The following is a 23,401-nucleotide window of genomic DNA, read 5'->3' as shown; positions in this document are numbered from 1 at the left end:
AGAGAGAGCAAGAATGAAATGGGGTTTAACACCTTACTGTTATGCCTGGGCTAATCAAGACGGGTGTACGTCATGCATTGTGCTATGAGGAAACCTTTGCCCGGATAGCGGCGCTATGGCCTACAGTTATATCGAATTAAAACTTTCAAGAGTTCCTTTACGTGCATACCAACGTGTACGCCTGACTTCAGCTTTTCGCCCCGTTCGAACGACTAGACACTGGCCTCGCTAGGCCCTCCGTCTTGCACCAGTGACAAAGGGAGAGAGAGAGAGAGAGAGAGAGAGAGAGAGAGAGAGAGAGAGATAAATGGGGTTTAACGTCCACTTGATACAAACTAGGTCATTTTGGGACTAACACATGGTTCATTTTTATTTCAATGGTTCGCCTGCGCGTAGGCGTCTTTAGCATAACAGTGGGAGGAAACTGGAGGACCCGGAGAAAACCCACGATGTTGGACACAAAATAAATATAGTTGCTATCCCTAGAGTATAAGGAATAAATATGCCAACCTTACTCCTTGTCACTTACAACCGGGGAATCGAAACAGCACCAGTTGACTCAATGGCAGACGTTATGATACAGCACGCAAGTGTTAGCCATTCGCCCCCCCTCCCCCAGTGACAAAGGAGGGCCACATTGGAAACACAGATAGTAATATTTCCAATATAAAATGCAATGGTTATGGTCATTATCTGGGCCCTGTTTCACAAAAACTTAAACTAAAATCACTAAAATAGGCTTTAACTAAAATCAAACTGAAATTTTAAATTTTATGTGTTTCACGAAGATCGATTGTTATAAATTGGTTTTGAAATGTATCAATTAGTTGGCCTTGAACTTACCTGTCACTTTCGTGACCTTGGCAGTTGATTTACTCGCTGGCTTCAATGGAAATAATGCGTATCGATAAACTAATTCGCTTGAATTTCGTGCATTTTCTGACCCAAACGACTAAAGTATTGTGGAATTTTAAAAGTATTTAACAACTTTTAAACTAATACACGAAATAACCAATGTTCAGATGCCTAGATTTGAAATGTCAGTTCCATGGATTGGACCCTTTCAATAATAATTTGAAAATGCCAAAGTGTCACACTCCTTATTGGATAATGCCTATCTATCTTACTAAATTAGAATGATTTTTCCCTATATAAAATACCCTTGACTCCTATATATAAATCATCATAACCCCAAAACCATAAATACTTTGCATATGGCGTATCTAGTTTCGATTCCCCGGTTGTACGTGACAGGGAGTAGGGTCACCCGTCCAACCTCGTGGGATTTTTCTCTGGGTCCTCCGGTTTCCTTCAAATAAAATTGAACCATGTGTTAGTCCCGAAATTACTTAATATGTGGCTAGTGGACGTTACCCCCCCCCCCCGCATATCTCCCTCAGTAGGCCTACATAGATATTTTTTTATAGACATTAGATATGAAGTGGGATAGATTTTTTTATGTTTTTTCGTCTATTAATTATTTGAAAATAGTATAATTTAAACTTGAATCATATGGTAATATATCAAATAGTAGCAAAGAGTTTTGTTAACTGGGGTTTTGAGGGTTGTTTTATTTTTGTTTTTTTTTTGTTCTTGGGGTGTTAATTTGAGGCGACATCTAATTGCTTATATTGCCTTACAATAAAATAAACGGGTGGCCGGGCCGCAGCTGTATTTCCCATGCAATGAAAAGAAATTGAATGAATATTATTTTTGTGAATAATAGTATGTTTAAATTATATAACTCGGGCCATTGACAATATTATCATTATTCCAAATATATCTATATAGTATATGTCGCAATAGATCTCACAACGTAGCTCTAATCAATGTTTGTTAATGTCGTGATTTTAAGTTAGGAGAGGGTGACGGCGGCTGTCCTAAGTTAAAATTGATTTTAGTTAAAATTGTCCCTAAATTAGTTTTGTGAAACGCCACTATTTTAAGTTAAGATACAATTTTAACTTACAATATTATTTTAGTGGATTTTATCTAAAATGCTTAAAATCCTTTTGTGAAACGCATCTATCTTAAGTTAGGATGGAATTTTAGTTTAAGACGATTTTAAGGAGATTTAAGTTTTTGTGAAACAGAGCCAGCTCAATAAGTATGACTATACTGTGGGCTAAGATTGGATAGAACGAAGTGAATTAATAAATTAATTTTTTAATAAATTACATCGATACTTGCTGTTTATAAAGCCGTTGTGGTGCCATTTTAAATATCATTCATAGTGGGTTTTTTTCATCTATTTCCTATTATTTCTAGCTTAATTATTGAGTAGAGACAAGCCAATGGATGTACTTGGTTATTGTTTCTTTAATACGCAATGGTGATAATAATTGTGTAGGCCGTATCCAACCGAAATACATATGCTTTAAAAAGTTAATATCTACCGTTTGCTTTTATAACAATTCTATGTGATGCCTTTATCAACGACGTATGTACCAAGTAATATTGTGACGTAACATCATGTTATTATTGTTATTGAACTTCCACTGTATCCACGCCTGGGCCCGATTCCTAGAAAATTCTTAAGCACGTTCTTGTGCTTAGTTTTTAAGTAGACATTGCATTTAAATAAACTTATCTTATTTTGTGTTCCCAGAAAATTCTTAAGAACGGTCTTGTGCTTAGATTTTAAGTAGACTTCAGTGTAAGCACAAGAACGTTATTGTGTGTTCCAAGAAAAAACTTAAGTACAACTTTGTTCTTAAACATTATCACTTTCAGTACAAGTCCCAAGCAAGGTATACGGCTTGCTTACCAACTTTAAGGCTGTTTCTGCTTCAAACAAGATGGCTGACCGTAGCGAGATTTGACGGCATATCCTACATCTTTTGATACCAAAGAGACGATTGAAAGACAGAAAATCCCTTAGAAACATATTCTCAAGAATAATGCTATAGAAAATTTCGCTTCTACCGTGAAACCATTTCATTTATTTACCAATTAGTAAACAACACAAACACACGGGCTACTCTAAGATCAGGCACTCTCACAATCATTCAGACTGTTTGCATGTGCTTGCGGCGTCAAATGCATCTAAATCGACCATTTGCCGAGAAGCAGCCGACCAATTTATGAAGTAATTCGCATACCAAAATTGTTTTTATGAAGTTAGAGAGCATCGTAGTCTCAGTTTACCAGTCACAATGTACTTGACTTAACATAAGAACGGTCTTGAGAATTTTCTAGAGACGGTATTTTATCAAGTTTCTTACGTAAGAAAAAGTGTAGCATGACTTTGTGCTTACTTTAAGAATTTTCTAGGAACCTGGCCCTGGTCACATAATCTTACCATATGTAAAATATCCCCCCACCCCCACCTCGTACCAAACCTCCACAACCCGTCCTTTTCCCCTTGGAAGAAAGATGTTTACATAATGTTTTGAACCGCATATTATAGATTTAAACGTACTGATTAAACTCTACATAGAAAAATAATAATATATTTTTATCCAATAATCATTCCTACATTATATATTTACCTAGCCAGGTCGAAATGACATTTCTTTATAGACATATTAGACCTATGGCGTTTTGTAATAATAATATGATAAAGTGAACTGAATAACCAGCATACCAAGAGGTATTGTGACGTCATATAAAATATTGAAGTCCAATCGGTGCGCATCTATCCGAGGAACAAGACAGTGTTACACCCCCTATTGTAATAAATGTAACAATTGTGATACAATTTATATTATTCCTATTGCAATAAGTGTAACAGTTGTAATACAATTTATCTTAACTCTCTTGTAATACTAACCCCTTTTGTGGGCTAATAATTGAAATTAATGTATTTTGCAAAACATTAAAAATCAACGTCGAATCATAGAATTTTAACAGTTTATGGAATTTGATCACCACTGCCGTATGTATATAAGAAACTAGAAATTATTACGATAGGGATTATGCACAGAAAGTCGTGTGCGAATAGGTTGAGCCTTGGGCTTGTTCTTTTGAAGAGCTTTGTCCCAAGAACAAAAGAAGAAGAAGAACAAAATTACCAATTGTATCCAACACGTTAATTGTACAAGAATACAAGTTACTGTGTTTATGTGTAAGGTGCATGTCTACCATCGATTACTTCATTCTTTATAATACCTGGTAGTAAAGTAAATCGTCCTGTTGCAAAATTTCACGCATTGAATTACCTCTTGTACTCTATAGAATTATCAAGTCATGTTGCTAAGCTACCACCTGCAGCATATTACTGTAAATAGCAACAAAATCATTGTCAGTCTTCTGAATATCAACTAAAACCCTTCAAAGAAACATATATGTACTCTAATTATTTTCAAAAAATCCAACAAAATTTACTATGATGAACGGAGTCCTTTGCTTTTTTTTTATTCCATGAAATTTCAAATCAAATTACAAAAGTAATATTGAGTATTTGCTATTACTAGTGAAAATTGAAATAGTATATTTTCAAGGAATGTATTCAGATTTTACTGCTTGTGAAGACTCGCAGATTCCAGACAAATATTATATGGCTTGCCTAACCTGTGGATTTTTTCTCGGATTCTCCTGTTTCCTCCAGAAAGGCCCAGTGAACAAACGAATTACTAAGATATACCATTTACGAATCCCCAGCTTTTGTCCTGACGGCTTCGACCTATCTCCCCTAGTCGAGGGTGTAAATATTTACGTTTTTTTTTGTGAATTCCGGAAGCTTCGGCGGCCATATCTCCTAACTTATTTTCCATGGATTTGAACTAAAATCCACAGGAATATACTAGTGCTACAACATTTGTCTATTTTTATTGGTTAAACAGCGGCAGCAGAAACGTCACCATTGTTTGTTTGTTAAGCGTTTATCTCAGCTGGTATGTAGGATCTGTGATCTAATGTCGGCCCATAGTTTTCAATTACACGTACTATGGCAATCCATAATCGTTTTTTCTACAGCTTCAGGGATTCATTTACTTTACTTATGTATAGAGAGCTCACTTAGGACTATAACTTCCTTCATTCGACTTTGGTCTAACTTCAACAGGTCATAAGTCAACGGTCAAATAGTGACATACCGTTTCGATCCGACGGTCATCAAACCTCGACATGTTATTATATATTGAAAGAGTTTAACAATAATATTGCTTGTCGTATTTTTGAATCATTCCGCTTTTATTTCCAAATAACACCACAACGAATGTGTGTATATTTCGGAACTTTCAGCTGCAATCGATTAACCATTTCAGCCTGTGAGCGTGTTTGGATGTCAGTCGGTACGAATCGAACATCCCACTCCAGACAGTATACAAATAATACCCTGCTTAAGAAAATACACGCGGATAGAGTCTTGTTCGATTATCATTTATATTCAAAATAACATACAATATAACGCACATTATTGAATTTTTTTTATATTTTATTATTAATCATGTTTTTTTCTAATGCTGTTCAAAAACTAGGTGTAACCAGAAAACAAATGATATTTGACTAAGCTTTAATCTGTGGTGAGAAATGATGAACAATAAGGTTTGTTAAAAGATCCATGTTTCATATTTTCCTTGGGCGGGGCTCTCTCTACTATAAAGACCCACCTTATTCTTCAAGAACATTCTTCAAGAAGATCATTAGTCAAGGTAGAGTATTGATAGACAAGTTTGTTAGCTATGCTTTAGCCATATTTTAGACTTCTATACTACTAATAGTATACGTGAGCAAATTAGGAGCTTCGACAAATACCTTACTTAAGTCTAGTTTCGCACAATCACGAATCGTGCTACAGTTGAAATCATGGTTTTAATCGTGGAGTAATAATGACGATCCTATCAGGTCTTATCATAATCAGTCGTAGCAATCGTGTTGATCGTATCGAAACATATCCGAACGTATCTGCACGTACCAGATCGTTGACCCAATAGGGGACAATCTTATCGTAACGTATCGCACGACAGTGGGACCCTAGCATTAATTTACTTTAAACCACTTTTAAATTCCATTTTGGGAAGATGAAGCATTGTCCAAATTTTAGTGACCGTCTCTCACTGAATGTGGAACAGTGATAATTTTAAAAAACAAAATATACACAAATTCAAATATTTTAATACTTAAAAGTATTCAAAAGTCCTTAAACTGATATGCGACATATTATCTTTATGCAGATATAGAGACCAATATTATGGCGTCAAAGATTTTGCTCCTGGGAGCCATGGTAATGATGCTAGTGGCGATTAATTCCGCCAAAAGGATAAATATAAGACGTCGCCGAGCAACAGACGATGATGCTCTGTGTGGAGGATGTAAAATGTCCAATGGTATAGGGTACAACAACCATCCTACAGATTGTCAAAAGTACATTCAATGTGATTTTTCTACCGAGGGCAGTGTTAAAGCTAACGAGATGCAATGTCCATTGGGCTTATTCTGGGATCAAAACGGATTGACCTGTAACTACCCAGGCATTGTAAGTTGCGTCAACGGTAAGTAGTTTGTTTAAATCACTATTTAATTAAACTCATTGGCGTGTTTTGTCGAATGACAATCTGAATTGATCTGTTCCTGTGTACATCAAAAATTGTATATTTATATGTCGTGTGAATTTGTATCATCACTCATTGTGGGCAATGTCGTCGAACCTATATGTAGCTTTTGTAAAAAAATGTTTCAATTTCTTTTATCTCATATACAGACCCGTGTAAAAATGTTGGTACATTATTCTATAAAATATCTACCAACTGTAGAATGTATCATTCATGCGAAAAGAGATTAACGGCACCAGCTTGCTGTGCCCCTAACTACTCCTTCAGTGTCGTCAACAATCAGTGTGAACCAGATGCTAGATGCACCGAATTATGTCCAGGAGAAGAAGCTGAAGATGAACCTAGTGAGTATAACGGATATTTTTATCAATGTTAGAAGCTTTGATTTGGATCAAAAATAAAAATCTCGTTTTATGTCTTGATATGTTTTGTGGGATAACAATCTGTCTTCTTGAAATTTTAAAACGGATTTGGTTAACAAATCGACTTCGAGTTAATCTTTAATCGGTTAGGGCAAGCCACAATACTAATCGAAATAACACATTAGATTAACCATATTCAATTCTTTATGTAAACCATAAGATTTTCTTACTCACTTTCCTGACACTTTCTCTAAAACTATTTCCAATAATAGATGAGGACGTATGACACTATATGTTATATATAACTCGGTCACTTTTATTACAGTGTTATCAATAAATATATAGTTGTGTTTTTAACGTTCTACATAAATTGTTACTTAGTAAGCCTGTTTTGCCCAGTGCACGATATTCTAAATATAATAGATTAAATAAATTAATATATGTCATACATTTATTTCAACAGCCTGTAATAAACGAAGCATTGTCGGGAAGCTAAGTTCATATGAAGAAAACATACCTGGTCGTGGATGGACGGAGAGATCGTGTGCCCCATATACAGGTTATCGTCATGCTGATTGTGAATGTACGATTGATTTAGTCGTTGCCGGAGCCATCCCTGTTCAACCAGGCAAGAGATTTATTATTCAGGTTTTCACTTGTCCTCTAAAATGTGAAATATTTTAATCTACACTCAAATTATTAGAGACAATTATTTCTAATTGATTTACACGTTAAGGGCAATTTGAAGCAATCTTTCTTTAGGAGGCCGTACTCGGTTCATGGGTCTTTGTACATACATAATTAAGAATTAAAATGCTTCACGTTCATACATTATTATGTAAGATCTACTTCTTTTAAATTTTATTCTTAACTCGATACTGTTATTTGGCTTAGTTCTTTAAATAGATATTGTTTGTTACAAATTTAACGTCCAATACATAAGGCATGATATTAAATAGATGTTGTTTGTTAGTTGTATTTTACGTCCGCTTCCACCGAGGTGATATCGCTTAAGTACTAGCGATGCATACGGACCAGATATTTAGGGATTACATGCTTCACCTGATTTATTATTTCAGCTTGCACCCCTATCGTTCGACTAACCTTTGATGATGGACAAGTGAGAGACGTGTCTGGAAAGTATAATTGGGTACAAAACATTGCTGTTAATGTTAACGACGGATCTGGTTATTTCGGTGTTGCCAGCGGACTTCGCCTTCCGCGATTCTCCAACGCCCCACTAGGCCCCAAATTCATGATAAAGATGAGATACAGAACGGATGGCGCTGTTACTAATCGACAAGCTCTGGTAACTAATCGTGATTGTGGTAAACCAGGTTCTCTAGCTATTCTACTTGATCAAACTACCACTACTTTCCGGATGAGAACCGAAGATGGTAATACAACTGATATCCCTATTACTGTTGCAAGTCAGGTAAGAACTGATTGATGTGGTACCAACAGCGCCCTGTATATGCAATATAAAGAGAGGTAAATGAGGTTTAACTCAACACAAACCAAGGGCCTTTCGGGACTAACATATAGTGCAAATTTATTTTGCGTAAGGGTCTTTAGCAGTGTCACGTTCAAGCTTGGGATTTAAACCACGCCAATTGACTCGATGAAAGACCATCTACCCCCACCCCCACCACACACACACACACAGCACACCCCAAAGATCATCTACCCCCTCCCAACACACCCAAAGACAATCTACCCCTGCCCACCTCCACCCCCCGATTTAAAAAAATAATAATCATTAAATTCATAAATATTGCTGTATTTTCATTCGAATATATGAATGTCAGGAATTACAGCTTTAGGCCGAGAAGTTTCTTCTCTATGTCTGGATCAAACATGCACGATGCTGTGTATGCTTACAGTTTGTATGATAATTTCACATCTCTATTTACATAATTGTACTACATTTAGCTTGTGTCTTTGGCCGAAATACTGAAACAGTGTACTGGTAGGTTATTAAAGTGTATTTTAATGACTACGTATGAATACAGGCCATTTTAATATTCCACATGTATATGAATATTGATTTATTTACCAGAGCGAATGGAGGGACATAACTTACAGATTTGATAACGATGTCTTCAGTGGTGAAGTTGATGGAAATACGTTACAGAAAACAAATATCGGTACTTTATTACTACCTTAATATTTTATTGTTCTGCCTGGCATGCTTTAATTTGTTTGGAATATTTTTTTACATTTAGTTTAATAAGGTTGAAAAATGCATGATAGAAGTCGTGTTATGGGATAATAATGAAGTTCCCTGTCGGAAATTCCATATTTTTCCTGATGAGCGCAAAGCCATGATACCGGTTACTTGGACTGGCCAGTACAAGTTGAATAACAATAATATAATATTTTATTTCAAAGTATCTTTCAATTTGAATTTAGGTACTGGTAACATGAACTTGAATTTTGAATTTACAGGATGAAATAATTGTATATGGATGCAGATGAACATTTTGAATATGATTTTAATCCCTCAAGCACGCTTGCAAATAAGCATAGCCTAGATAATCGTTTTTTTAAAGCACTGGACACCCGTCGACTAATCAACAGATTAAGGGTAAAACCGCCTCAAATACGATGCTTCGATGGACTCTAAATTGAAAATTAGCAGCTCACAATGTCAGCCTTTGTCTCCATGGCAAATTAAATCGTAGTACACAGCTGTACTATCTGACAATATTCCTTTAAATATTCTAGGTATGATTGGTAAGAGTGAATGTGCTCTACAGATTGGTCGTGGTAACACATACAGTAATTTCAAGGGTTACATTGATTACGTAAGTATTATTAATTTTGTGGATTTATTTGTCTTATTGCTCTTGGGATTTACTAGTATTTATGAAACCATTATCCATTTGAACATTAGACCACGAAATACTAAAACATAACAGAAAATACCCAAGAATCAATCGTTCATCTTCACTGGTTTTGTATTTTATATGGACATAATTATTATATAAGCCTGCGTTTATTGGATTAGTTATGACTTGTGAATTTAAAAAGGTATTATAATGGCAGTATTACGTATAATATCATAGTGTGGGCGAAATGGTTCGAAGTGAGAAATTGAACGATTTAGTGATTACACTATTTATTTTATTTAACAGTTTGAAGTATATAATTGTTAAAGAACGGAAGTAAAGAAGTTTAAGTATCATCTTGCATGCTGCTATATATGAAGATTACGGTACTTACATATGTCTATAACTTTAATATCCTAAAAACTCTTATTTTAAATTTTGTATGATGTATTTGTAATTATAAAAAAACACCCCTTTAATTTAATTTAATTTAATGTCAGAGAAGTATATCATCATTATATTAAATGTCATAAATATGTTTATTTCTCAATATCTTATTAATTTAATGTGATCACCATGTTTTGTATTTGTTGGATATTTTCTTCTTTTGAAATAATATAACTGTGAAATACTCTATAATTATTGTTTATTGTATCTTCTAAGCCAAATGTCTGCTTTTTAAAATAAAATTCTTATGTAATTAGTGATATTTTGTTATGTTAAAATACCATTATCTTTCTAACATTCTTTCTTGCGGGTCAGTGCGAGATATTTTTTATGCAATAAGAGACTATGTTTATCGTAGATTATCCGTTTAGTGTTATATACTCACAAAGCTTCTCAAGTTTTGAATGTTATATCGTCACTACCATATATTATCGTACACACTACCATGTATAGTACAGGCTAACATTTATGAGGAAGGGAGCAAAATTTAGCATTACATTTTGCACAGAAACATTAAAATCCAAATTCTCAGCTGCATAATTGGTCCATATAATGAGTTGCATAATGAAAGGACCGGTTCACGTACACAGACTGCATTTGTATTATTAACCAATTGTGTTATAGGGGTAGGAAAAAGAAGTGTAACGTTCCGATTTTGGAAGACCATCGCTTTAGACAGCTCCCTAATACTTTTCTAGTTAGAGTTAACCGACAAAAGACGACACGACAGGTATTTTGTCATCATCGCCACATCGTTTACACCCATCCATTATAATAATATACAGGTGATACGCGCAATGGAGCAATAATATAATCCCTTTCCACCAATGGAAACGGCAGCAAAAGCCACCCATATGACGTATATATGATGACACACCCTGTATCTTTTCATACCCGAACAAATAGATGTTTGAGTTACGTATTTGCTAAGAAATTCAATACAAAACAGGCCATTTTTTTCAGAATTAACACCTCTTCCTGGATTGTTCTATATAAGGCGTTTGCTTCATTGCCAAGGATGGTCGATAATATTTGCCAAAAGTCTTTAAACTAATATGTATTTAGTAAAAATAATAATTACAAAATCATAAAGAATTAAAGAATTGATTATGCAGGTGTTGTCACATTACTCAGAATATATCATATTCATTGATAACTCTATGGGATCTACATGTAGAAAAAGTGTCAGGTTGCAGAGTTCAATAGTTCGTTCACTATTTGATATTAATGCAATCCCTTGTTCTGCAGGTGAATAATATTAAAGTGGAGTTTCAATAAGGTATAAGTGTATTTGACTATGCTATTAGCGAATTTTGTGTATAATTGACATCTGATTTAAATGAACAGTTACATTGGATTTCAAGATTAAATATGCCGTGGGGTTCAAGAATGATTTTGTGTTCAAAGAATTCACCCGTTTGAAACTCTAGATTTTTCAACACACAGCCTAGTTTTAAAGTGGGGTGGTGTTGGAAATATGCGTCTGTCGGCAACTATTTCCCATCTCCCCGCCATCATGAAAAATATGTTAGACGACGGGTGTCTGGATCTACATAGCGAATGAATTCATTTTTTAGTGCGCCCTTTCTATCCCCCATGCCACGTGGACCTTCGACGTTCAATTTGATTGGCCTTTTCTGTCAATTTTCATCGGACATAAAAGTGTGGAAACGGGGCTGAATCCATATTTGTTGAAAATGAATGACAATTAGCCGAGTTATAGTATACGAAACAAAAGAGAAAGAGAGAGAGAGAGAGAGAGAGAGAGAGAGAGATGGGTTTAACGTCCACTCGACAAAACTAGGTCATTTCGGGACTAACATATGGTTTAATTTTATTTCAATAATTCGCTTGAGCGTAGGGGTCTTTAGTAGGGGGAGAAAAACGGAGGACCTGGAGAAAACCCACGAGGTTGGACCTTCGACCCTACTCCTTGTCACGTACCACGAAACAGACAAACAAGAACGTGAAAAAATATTAATCAGGTAGTTCTGCTCATCTTTTATTTCTAATTAAGACTTAGTCTTTTTTAGAAGAAACTTTCATATCATAAGTTTTCCTGTGGTGAGTGAAGAAATTAAATGAAATAGGGTTTTTAGAAGAAACTTTCATATCATAAGTTTTCCTGTGGTGAGTGAAGAAATTAAATGAAATAGGGTTTTTAGAAGAAACTTTCATATCATAAGTTTTCCTGTGGTGAGTGAAGAAATTAAATGAAATAGGGTTTCGTCTCATCCAAACGACTATACGTCATCCCTTGCCAGGGACTCTTAACTTGCACCACTAACAAGAGGGAACCACGCCGGGTAATCCCGATGAACATTCTCGGTCAATGCAGGGATCAAACACGGAACTTCCAAGTTATTGAACATGTGACCTCCAAATTATCGAGTCAACTAGCCACCGTGATACGAAGAGTGAGCGTTGCTGCTATGTATTATGTTACATGTTAGGTCACATTATTCCAGATTCAAAACCAATTACATACTTTGGGACGATACATATTAAAAGGTATTCATGTGAAAAAGCACAGGTGATGAATGGAAATTATTAAAAAATATTTTTTGATGTTTACACTACAATAAGAACGCCTCTCGAGATTAACCATGTAGGTATGTTTATATATACCGCAATAGGATTAACAATATTATCGTTATATTATTGCCCGTGTCGATACATTTTTCTTTTAAAATCCTTTGTTTATTTATCTGACTTTATAGCTGTCGCGATATTACAGAACAGTAGGGTTTTTTTGGAGCTCTTTTTCGGGTTTGTGGGAAATTAAGTAAGATCCCAAAAGACTCATTTGGAATATAAAATCTAATTATTATTTCAATAATAAAATGTCGAGTCACTATGCTCGGCTGCTTATAGTTAAAGAGAAAACCCCACAAAATTATTTCATTTGAAACTCCCTAGAAGTTTAATTATGGTTTGTATTCTAGCTTTGCTCGACCCGTTAGGTCACAAAAATATGCACGTTTCGTACCACCAAGTAACAATATATAACATAAAATGTTATAAACCCTCAGAATGTACAATCAACATATTATTATTCTTTATCATATAAAAACGTTAAAAGTATATTTGCATTTGTTTATCTTCAAAGAGCTAGAGTAAATATAAATTTAATTTGCTCGCCCAATTCAGCTGTCTTTCTTTTCTTATATTTAGGTAATATTAGGTACTTTCACCACACAGTGAGAAAACTTAGCTATACCACTGACAGCCTGGTTATTTTGTACAAATTTTAATATTTAAATGAAATGGGGTTTGACATCCTCCTTTTCTGCACCGACTGGGCTTATGGAGACGGGTGTATCACATACAGTGTGTTATGAGGGAAATTTTTCCCGGACAGCGGCGCTACGGCCTACTGTTATATCTGGCCTTGCCAGCCCCCACCTCCACCCGACCCTCCTTCACCATTAGAACAACGACAAGCATTTTAAGTTACCCTCATGTTTTGTTATTTTCTGTTAAACATGCATTATGCAAGAGGTAAATCTGCCTGTTGCAGGTCTTTCTTTAGGCCTGAAATGTTATTTAAATTATTAATTAGACATAAATTAATTATCCAAACCATAATCAACTCTCGATGCCATTGTAAGCCTCCGATATTTAGTGGGTCTGAATACATTTTGTGATAATTTTACGTAAAAATGAATAATCGAGAACCGAGTAATGACGTTCCGGGCTAGCTTAAAACTGAATCGCTAATATCTCGGTTCAGAGTGAAGCAAACATGAAATAAAATGAAATGGGGTTCAACGTCTACTGTTCTGCTCCTGACTGGGCTAATGAAGACTGGATCTTTTACGTGCACGCCAATGTGTACACGGAACCTCGATCTTTCTTCCCATCCGAACGACCAGACAGCTGTTTCGACACAAACTAGGTCATTTCGGGACTAACACATGCTTCAATTTTATTTCAATAATTCGCTTGCGCGTAGTGGTCTTTAGCAGTGGGAGGAAACCGGAGGACTCGGAGAAAACAAACGAGGTTGGACAGGCGCCCCAAATCCTTGTCACGTACAATCGGGGATTCGAACCACGCCAGTTGACTTAATGACAGACCTTATGATACAGCGTGCACGTGCTAACCATTCGGCCATTCAGTCCCCCCATATGGATTATAAATTTCAGCTGAAAGTAAAAATCGACCCAGCGATTATAATTATAGCCCATTGCATATTTTGAAGCATTTTTCCAATTTATGGCACATATTTCTGTATACTTAAGTAAGTTGTGCTAAGAGAAGATGTGAACAATATTTAGGTCATTTTGAGGTTAACATTTTGTATTTTCTTTATTCCATTATTAATGTGATATCCGTTTCCGTCTGCGCTTATTCCAATTTCAACTATAAGTTATACAAAGGATCTCAGGGACCAATGTACTAACAACACACACCCAAGGACTCCCGTTCACCCAACCCCACACCCCCCCGCGACCCCCGTTTGCTCTAGATAAGACATTTATTCTGTTAGTCCGTATTTTAGCATCACAGAACAAATTATTTGAAGAATAGAAATAACACGAAATATCGTTTATTTGCTTAGAAAAAATACAAAAAGATAAATAAATATAAAAAACAGGTTCATCTGACATTGTCGACATAACATGGCATTACATTAAATTTCTGAAACAAACATAACCAAATGTTATTGAGATTCTTATATCCGATATGGCCTTACTAGTAATGACATTATACATTAGATTATTTCTATTCAACATTAACAATGGCACAATTAAGTTGTAACTATAAATTATTCCTTATCGTACAGCAACGATTATTTAAAATGATCAATTAATGCTTGTGTTAAAAGGCAAGTATTACAATGTACATGTTAGTTACTTTAACAGGACTAGTCATAATTAATTTCGTATTTCATTGGCAGGAAAATAGAACAATAAATTAAGCACGATCAAATAAATTAAAAAAATTGTCAAATTTGAACAACTTCGATCTCGTATTCCAATGGTATCTCCACCCGTCCTATAATATATGTTGACACTTTTCTACTCTATAGTTTCACTCTTTCGAAATCTTGTCAACTTTTAACACATATATACCTCGATCTGTTGGAGAAACAAAATCCATATCAAAATAAGATCATACACAAATATAACGTCTAATTAAGAGTATCGGCAATAGTCTAGTCATATTGCCCCAAATCCACAGAGTGTGCTAATAGCGCATAGAAAGCTATATACAAAAGTTTATTCGCTCTTGAGTTTTTGGTTAATTTCTGTAATGAATTTGGAAAAGATGTCTTTTTGGGCGAGATTTGAAGTTTGGCAAAGATGTCACAAAACAAGTAAATTCCACCTTTACGTAGCGGCAACAGCAAATGCGTTTAGTCGAAAGGTTTCATGGGTAGACATATTGTCAATATCCATGTTTTAAGGCAATAATGAACACTAGTTAGATTATCTTGCGATTGCGATTAATTCATTAAATGAATATACTTACGTAATCAATGTAACCCTTGAAGTTACTGAATGTATTACCACGCCCAATCTGCAGAGCACATTCACTTCGACCAATCATACCTACAAAACATAAATCACAAATTACAATTTTTGAAGGAAAAATAAAACAATTCAGTGAAAAAATACCCAATCTCGCGCACAACACTCTTCACTATAAGTGAAGGTTTTGACATTCAAAACACAGGTCGAAGTTACTGGGTATAAAATCAGCCCGATTTCTGAATTAAATGTTTATGTAATAGAAGTAAAGACCGTGTATAAAGTGTATATGGATAGCAGCTTTTCGGCTTTACTTAATTTTCAAAATCACAACACTTAGCAAAACAAGTATATGGGACTTACCACTAGTTCCCATTTGTTGAGTGTTACCATCAACTTGACCAATTAAAACACCATTCACTAATCTGTATTCAATGACTTTCCATTGACTCTGCAACGATCAAGAAATTATCTATTAATATATGCCTGTAGACTGTCTATATTATTATAGTGATATACCAGATTAACCAGATTAACCCATCGGTTAATCTATGGAACATTGTTTTACATCTCATGTCACCGAGAGAGAGAGAAATGGGGTTTAACGTCCACTCGACACACACTAGGTCATTTCGGGACTAACATATGGTTTAATTTTATTTCAACAACTCGCTTGCGCGTAGGGGTCTTTAGCAGTGGGAGGAAACCGGAGGACCCGGAGAAACCCCACGAGGTTGGACAGGCGACCCTACTCCTTGTCACGTACAACCGGGGATTCGAAACCACACCAGTCGACTCAATGTCTCGTGTCAACACTTTTAATGGTATAAAATTACAATTACAGAGGTTGCTTGTTGATAGAATGATATCTGTCCCTCCCTGACCACGCAACGTGCAAACCTGCGTACATGACACAAACTACACAGACATTGCAAGCAATAAGAAACACGTACCAAGTCAAGTAAATGGGCCCGGGGGCTAAACTTAATTGTCGAAATGAAAAACAAAACAATGATTTACAGGAAAAACACAGCTATACCTGTCTTGATCTTGACAATAGCCATCTCCCAGGGCCTCTCGGGCGGGAGAAACTGTTTGAAAAATAACTATAAAATTGTGCGTTCATTAGTATTTTCTGGTGTTTCTAGCTTATGCACAAACTTAACATCGTACAATCTTGCCGATTCCTCAACGACATCGTGAATTCTAGATATAACAAGAGACTCAAAACTTAGAAAAAGCCACTAACTACACGAGGACATTAACTACTTTAGGGGCCCCAAGCCAAATCACACTCCCAGATTCCTTTTAGTATGCTTACCTGTGTTCCTACGGGTACTGGGACGTTAGTACTTTGACCACCGTCTGTTCTCATACCAAAAGTAGTGGTAGTTTGATCAAGTAGAATAGATACAGAACCTGGTTTACCACAATCACGATTAGTTACCAGAGCTTGCTGTCCTAAAACTGTACCCTCTGTCCTATACCTCATCTTTATCGTAAACGTAGACCCAAGAGCAACATTGGAGAAACGTAGGATTCTCAGGCCGCTATTACCATCGAAATAAGCTTCACCGTTCTCAATTACAACTCCTACATTCTCAACCCAGTTACCATTACCAGATTCGTCTACTACACCGTTATCAAATGGTAGCTTAACTGTGGCTTTGCATTCTATAAAGAGGCATAAATAATAGTATTAGAACTAAGAATCTGGTATAATTGGATACATTACGTTTAGTAGTAGTATCATAATACCGTTATCGAGACAAAAAGCTTCCAAATACTTTTAAATTCTTCTTACTTTAAAGGAGTTAAATATCTCACGGTAAGATAACAACATCAATATTGATTGGAATGTACCAATAATTCGTGTCAAATACTAATGTTGTTATCTTACCGTGATTTTAATGTTGAAGACTGTGGATAATTATCGTTAATCATTTGTTGAATGTCTGCCAATACCTAATTTTAAATTAAAACAAGTTTACATAATAACTTTAGATCTATTATTTGTTCATTAGAAACTGCATTTAAAATTGCATCAAATAGAAAATATGTTAATCGAAAGATCACTCAGATACCACAATATCATTATATATATAATATTTACCATTTGATACTGATGTTGAAGTAGTAGCTTCAGTAACATCTAAGAAATCCGTACATGCACACGAAGTTGGGTTAAATCCTACACCAGCTCCACATGGTCTTTTCATCCATCCAATTCCGGGAACATTTTCTTCAAAGTAAGATGGATTACCGGCGATAGAACGCTTATTACAATCTGGAGTAAAAAAAAGTTATGCCTATAGTTAGTGATGCACATTGGAAATAAAATAGATGCTGACAATTATAGACATCTCTCGCGTGCAGCACTATGTGACAATTCGAAGGCATAAGACTTTTACCAGAATAACTGGTTCCGTTTCTACAGGTCTGTATAGTTTCTTCTCCATAAGCATCTCCGTAAGAGATTCCGATTCTCTACATTTTAGACACGTGTGAGTACATACTAAATGACGAACAATCTACCAGAAATTCCACGTGAGATCATCAACACGCTTTTGTTATGTACTATTCAGGATAATGATGATGAATTAATGATTGAAATATATCAAACCCCAATTCACTTTAATGAGTAATATTCAAAATTAAACCATGAAATCATATCATTAAAGACGAAATGTCGCAAATAGCTTATGAAATTATCTAACAACAAAACTATACTGCTACTAAGATATTAACCTGTGTTTGGCTGGTCATTAGCTTCTCCTGGGCACATATCTGTACAACCTGCATCACGCTGACAGCTTTTTAACAGATCATTGAATGAATAACCCCTATCACAGCACATAGGTATAAATGATTTGTCAGCACAAGAACGATATTGACGACAGTTATCTTCTACTTTGTATAGTGTGGTTCCTGGATTTCGGCAAGGATCTGTAAATGCAAATGAATAACTATGGATACTCGTGCATTATATTGCAAGAAGCTTAAAGTCCGCGTTCACAATAAATAGTGTATACATGTAGGAGGACCGCACTACACGCAAATAAAAACCTGTTTTAAGACCAACCCGCGGATAAGACAAATTATTGACATTGCAAGAAATAAACAACAACGGATCCGGGGGGGGGGGGGGCATTCGTAAAGGTCCCCTGCGCTGTACAGTCCCAGGTCTGTAATGATTACAGATAATAACACTTATTGTCGGTGCTGTAAGTATAACAAGTTTAAAAGATGCCCGGCTTGTACACTTGTGTATACCAATACAGACAATTTAATTGGTCAATAAGTACGCGTTATCTGAACACCGGCGTCAAACAAGAATATGACAGATGTCAATGCAGCACCGCATAAGAAATAAAACGATACACAATTTTCGTCTGATTTTAAAGAAGAAATATATGTAAGATATAGAGAGATCACCATTCTGGCTATAATAGTTCAAAATAGATAACGAATTATTATTTTAAAAAATCCTTCATATAATGTTTATGAATAACTTCTTTGAGTGGCATTTAGCAATTGTTATACGTAATCAACACAATAGCATAATATGGAACATAATTACTGTTCTAATTTAAAGCGATGTTTCGTTGAGGTTCCTCGACATTAACAAGCAAACGAGAATGGATATAATATACAGATAGTTTTTATATAATATGTTTATGACTATTTAAAAAACAACGAAGCTTACCTGAAGTACAATTTACAGCATCTGGATAGTTACAAATAAAATTTTTCATATCCCAAAAAAGTCCCACTCCACATGACCGTACAAGGGCTTTAACGGTTCCATCTTCAATAGTACATTGAAGGAATTTTTCACAGTTTGTTGGGTGGGGAAGATATCCTATTCCATTTGGCATTAAACATCCTTCACACAACTTTGAATCTAGCTCACCGACCTTATCTGTTACAGATGTTCCCGGGGTAGTTATTCTGGTTGTTGTTGTTGGTGGTGTTATCGTGGTAGTTGTACGTCTTGGGGTTGTAGTAGTGGTTGTTGTTGTAGTGGTTGTTGTAACTAGTAACAATAATAGAGAAAGTTCAACTTTGATGATTTATTAATAGTATTCAACGCACTTTTACATTAACGACATTGATATCATCACATTATGAACATTCTACTTATAAACTTTGAATTTGATTGACTTTTAGGGCCAATGGTAAGCTTAGTTTTTTCTAGTTTTGCTTTAAACTCCCAAAAGAACTAAACTCCGTTTTCTTAAACCATGTGAGTATGCTTACGCGTTTCAGCAGTCTAGATACTTTGAAGTTTTTTACGATCGATCGGTATAATGTAGTATTCAGATTATATCTGTCAATTTATATTTTACTTTTACTTTGAACATTTGGGATTTATCTTAGTTTGAACATTTGTGTTCTTTTGCATTTATGTATTTATTTATTTTTATTGTACTGGGCATTTGAGAACTCTTTGTGGAAATTTCGCTATATAAAAATTCATAATAACAATAATGGTTGACATGAATTATCTGTTAAGTAGAACCAAATAGGAGAACATAAAATAAAAATTTCGGATTTAAATAAAATTCTACTTACCTGGGCAAATCTGGGGCAAAAGATCTGAAAGGGTAGCACCTAAAGTGCTGAAATTTTGGGATTTTATACTTTGTTGAGGCCTGGAGGCGATGGTTTGAAGTTCGGGTTCGTCGAGTTCATTTCCAACACCAACGGAATACATGTCTACCCCTATGGTTTTGGCTAGATTAGCCAGTCTAGCGGTTTCTTGTTTATCTTTAGAGATTCCGTCAGTAATAACTATACCAATAGTTTCAACTCCTCTCCTTCCGCTGCCTTGAATCATATCAATCATAGCGGATAGACCCAGGTGAGTGTTGGTACCATCTCGTGGCTGTCTGAGTGCACCAATCTGAGAAGCAAGCGTGTTTTTTTCGCCACTGAAATTGATTTTGTCCGATACTGTGGTACTGTATAGAACCAAACCAAATCTTGTATAACTTTTGTCAACCTTAAGTCGGATTGTTAGATCTACTATAGCTTGCTTTAGTTTACTAAAATCGGCTTCTGATATACTATCTGAACCATCAACAACAACTACTATATCTAATACATCTTGACATCCTACCAAGAAAAAAAGAAGAAAAATCAAAGCCGTGTTTACAATTCATAATTTGTAAACCCAGAATATATTAAGTATACAAAAACCATGCAAACTGTTGTTTTAGTTCTTAGGCCTGTAAACTGGTGTATATAACTACGGAAGCAAACAGAATTGCTCCGATCCATCCGAGACTTCCACTGCGATCCGGTCCCCAACGACCGTGTAAAAGGAATAGCCACACAATCTTACTTACGCCCGATGAGTTCGCATAAGAACGAAACAAGTAGCTTCACGATTTTTCTAGTTTATAAAGTATATTATTATAACTGGGGTTTAAATTTCACACCAGGAGTCATCAACGAACTTTTTGAATTGTAAATGAAAATAACTAATTTTTATAACCAACTTTATGATTTCTATTTGCAAGTAAGTTTAATAATACCTGACACACTAGCTCCTCCATTGTAATTCATAATCATAACCAGCAATAACCCCGAAATCCAACATTTAAATGCCATTTTTCTGAAGAAAAAGGTTAAGTAAATACAATCGGTATTTTAGAAAATTTGATCATAATTGTTACATCGTTAGAATTTTTTTAATTTTTAGAACCATTGATCTAATAGGTCGAATACTAAAAATAAAGTATTGATATAGCTGGAAGTGAAACAAAAAAAAAGTGCAATACATTTAACCCAGTAGGCATTTATTTATGGCATTATTACTAAAAAAAAAAAAAAAAAAAAAAAAAAAAATACTAGACATAATGGAGGCCTGATAAATGATAATTATTCGATTCTCTAATATTTTAACTTTGTATAAATATAGTTATATCATAATAATATCATTTCCACCCTATCATCGGTTTATAATATCGTGTGTCAGTTTAAAACGATAACACCCAAACATCTCCTTAGTTAATATCATACAACTTTGGCAACGGTTGTACATTTTTTTTAAAACCTTAATTAAAAGAACGATCTCAGGGTCTCATTTGACAGACAAAAAAGAAAAGCTATTATTTAAAAATAGCAAACTTTTAAATATAAGCTCAAACGACCAACTGAATACTGTCACCAAGAGGACGACAATATTTTTCTAAATTGAAATAGAAATAGATATTCTACCATTTTAAATAACCAATGAAGTGTTGCAAGTAAATGATTTATTAATTATATTTTAAAACAGATAACCAGTTACGGAACTACAGAATCTACTTTGTTACAGCATAAATAAACACATTTCAAATAAAACGTTTAACAGATTCGTGGCATTTACAATTGGATTTTCGAAAAAAAGAAAATAATAATAATAATTATAATAATAATATATATATTCCACAGATAACTGCGCTAATATAATTTTTTTTATTTCATATTAAGAATATTTGGTAAAGAAAACGTTTTTACTTACTTAGTTTTGCAGCTTTTTTAGCCAGTCTTGAAAACTTACACTGATGTTTCTCCGGAGTGTAATAAGACCCCAAACAGTGGGATTCGTATTTATAGCGGATGCCATTCCCTAATTTATACTGTTGACAAACATACGTCACTATCTACTTCAACCCACTTTTATCTCAGCAAACTTTAATAATACTGATCTTAATTCAATTGTCAAATTGTTAAGCAAATAAAGTCGTTTTCTTCATCACCACAGTTTATATAAATACGTACTGTTTGATGATTTAAAAGAGGTTTTACGTGGACTGTAACCAACCACTTATCAACAATGACCAGCTATTGAAACCTCCGCAAATAACGACATCACCCTTTAATTTCAGATCAACCCTTGTTAACTAATAAATTGAACTATATTCATTTACATTAAATAGTAATATTGCTCTGTTAATTGACACGTCATGGTGAATCAAGCTTATGGTTTTGAGATTAGAATTCGCCCGTCGTTATCCTACAGGGAAAGTGACCCAAGTTGTAAGTAATCTAGGAAGGGAGCGGCAGATCACGAGAGATGTCACCAAACAACTAAATAAATTTGCTCTTGGATTAATAGCGCTAAGTGCAATTGCGTTTTCTGTTACTTTGTTGGAGAGTTATGAATGACAGTAAATGCACTGCCCGCTTCTTACAAGAAACAACAATGGACAAGTGTCAAGCATTTATCCGTAATGATGATGGGTGGAGGCGGGTTGATACATAAAGTTACCATAGTCTGCTTTGCTTCAATTTTAAATACTTCACCCTAACTTGGGCGTGCATAAAAAAGTTCAATCAGCTACGCATAGTAATGCCTATACAAAGTACACATTCGTTAAAGAGTAATTTGATGTAATCAAATACATCTTTTGTTATTTTAACTATTTCGGCCATTCAAATAATGTCAATGCATAGGCTTAGGTCAGCGAGAATATCAAACAGAACAGAGAAAAGGAGAACAACAAGGAAGAAGCTTTAAACGTTTCTTTTATCTCAGGATTGTTCCCTTTACAATATTGTAATCAGGCGATGAAAGTGTGTTACCATAAACTTTAACTTTGCCATTTTCCAAATCCGCATGTTGTTGGGCGCAATGGTATGGAAGACCAAACAGCTCTTTATTCAATATTCCTAATTCTTGGTTCTTAATTCATAGTCCTTGAATCTTATTTCTTCATTTGTGCACTAAAATTAATATTTGTATCTTAAAATCATTATTTGTTTTACAAATTAGACATTTGTCATATTAGATTTGTAAA

General features: G+C 34.9%; 2 protein-coding genes across 2 annotated transcripts; one reads left to right on the top strand and one right to left on the bottom strand.

Annotated features, from left to right (window-relative positions):
* The first annotated feature begins 6,131 nt into the window (after nucleotides 1–6,131).
* On the top strand, nucleotides 6,132–10,156 carry LOC126823835 (protein PIF). The gene is made up of 7 exons (XM_050552855.2): nucleotides 6,132–6,434; nucleotides 6,644–6,838; nucleotides 7,320–7,484; nucleotides 7,936–8,291; nucleotides 8,916–9,003; nucleotides 9,584–9,663; nucleotides 9,994–10,156. The coding sequence occupies exons 1-7, from the start codon at nucleotides 6,134–6,136 to the stop codon at nucleotides 10,012–10,014; spliced, it is 1,206 nt and encodes a 401-aa protein (XP_050408812.1). The 5' UTR covers nucleotides 6,132–6,133; the 3' UTR covers nucleotides 10,015–10,156.
* A 4,514-nt stretch (nucleotides 10,157–14,670) lies between these two features.
* LOC126823560 (protein PIF) lies at nucleotides 14,671–22,216 on the bottom strand. The gene is made up of 10 exons (XM_050552468.2): nucleotides 22,123–22,216; nucleotides 21,152–21,231; nucleotides 20,187–20,729; nucleotides 19,318–19,647; nucleotides 18,360–18,557; nucleotides 17,725–17,898; nucleotides 16,933–17,285; nucleotides 15,975–16,062; nucleotides 15,613–15,692; nucleotides 14,671–15,218 (listed from the first exon to the last, which is right to left on the bottom strand). Exons 2-10 carry the CDS (start codon nucleotides 21,225–21,227, stop codon nucleotides 15,198–15,200), a joined length of 1,863 nt encoding a protein of 620 aa, XP_050408425.2. The 5' UTR covers nucleotides 21,228–21,231; nucleotides 22,123–22,216; the 3' UTR covers nucleotides 14,671–15,197.
* Nucleotides 22,217–23,401: the final 1,185 nt, after the last annotated feature.

Source organism: Patella vulgata, chromosome 6, assembly GCF_932274485.2.
Source record: "Patella vulgata chromosome 6, xgPatVulg1.2, whole genome shotgun sequence".
Classification (NCBI taxonomy): domain Eukaryota; kingdom Metazoa; phylum Mollusca; class Gastropoda; family Patellidae; genus Patella; species Patella vulgata.
The sequence above is the reverse complement of the archived record's forward strand: the minus strand, read 5'-3'. Positions and strand labels throughout refer to the sequence as shown.

Coding starts and splice junctions, on each gene's coding strand:
- LOC126823835 (XM_050552855.2), top strand. CDS start 6,134: ATGGCGTCAAAGATTTTGCTCCTGGGAGCCATGGTAATGATGCTAGTG. Junction 6,839..7,319: donor AGAAGCTGAAGATGAACCTA/GTGAGTATAACG, acceptor TTATTTCAACAG/CCTGTAATAAACGAAGCATT. Junction 8,292..8,915: donor CTATTACTGTTGCAAGTCAG/GTAAGAACTGAT, acceptor TTTATTTACCAG/AGCGAATGGAGGGACATAAC.
- LOC126823560 (XM_050552468.2), bottom strand. CDS start 21,227: ATGGCATTTAAATGTTGGATTTCGGGGTTATTGCTGGTTATGATTATG. Junction 17,286..17,724: donor TTCAACATCAGTATCAAATG/GTAAATATTATA, acceptor GCCTCTTTATAG/AATGCAAAGCCACAGTTAAG. Junction 15,219..15,612: donor TCAAGGGTTACATTGATTAC/GTAAGTATATTC, acceptor TTTCTCCAACAG/ATCGAGGTATATATGTGTTA.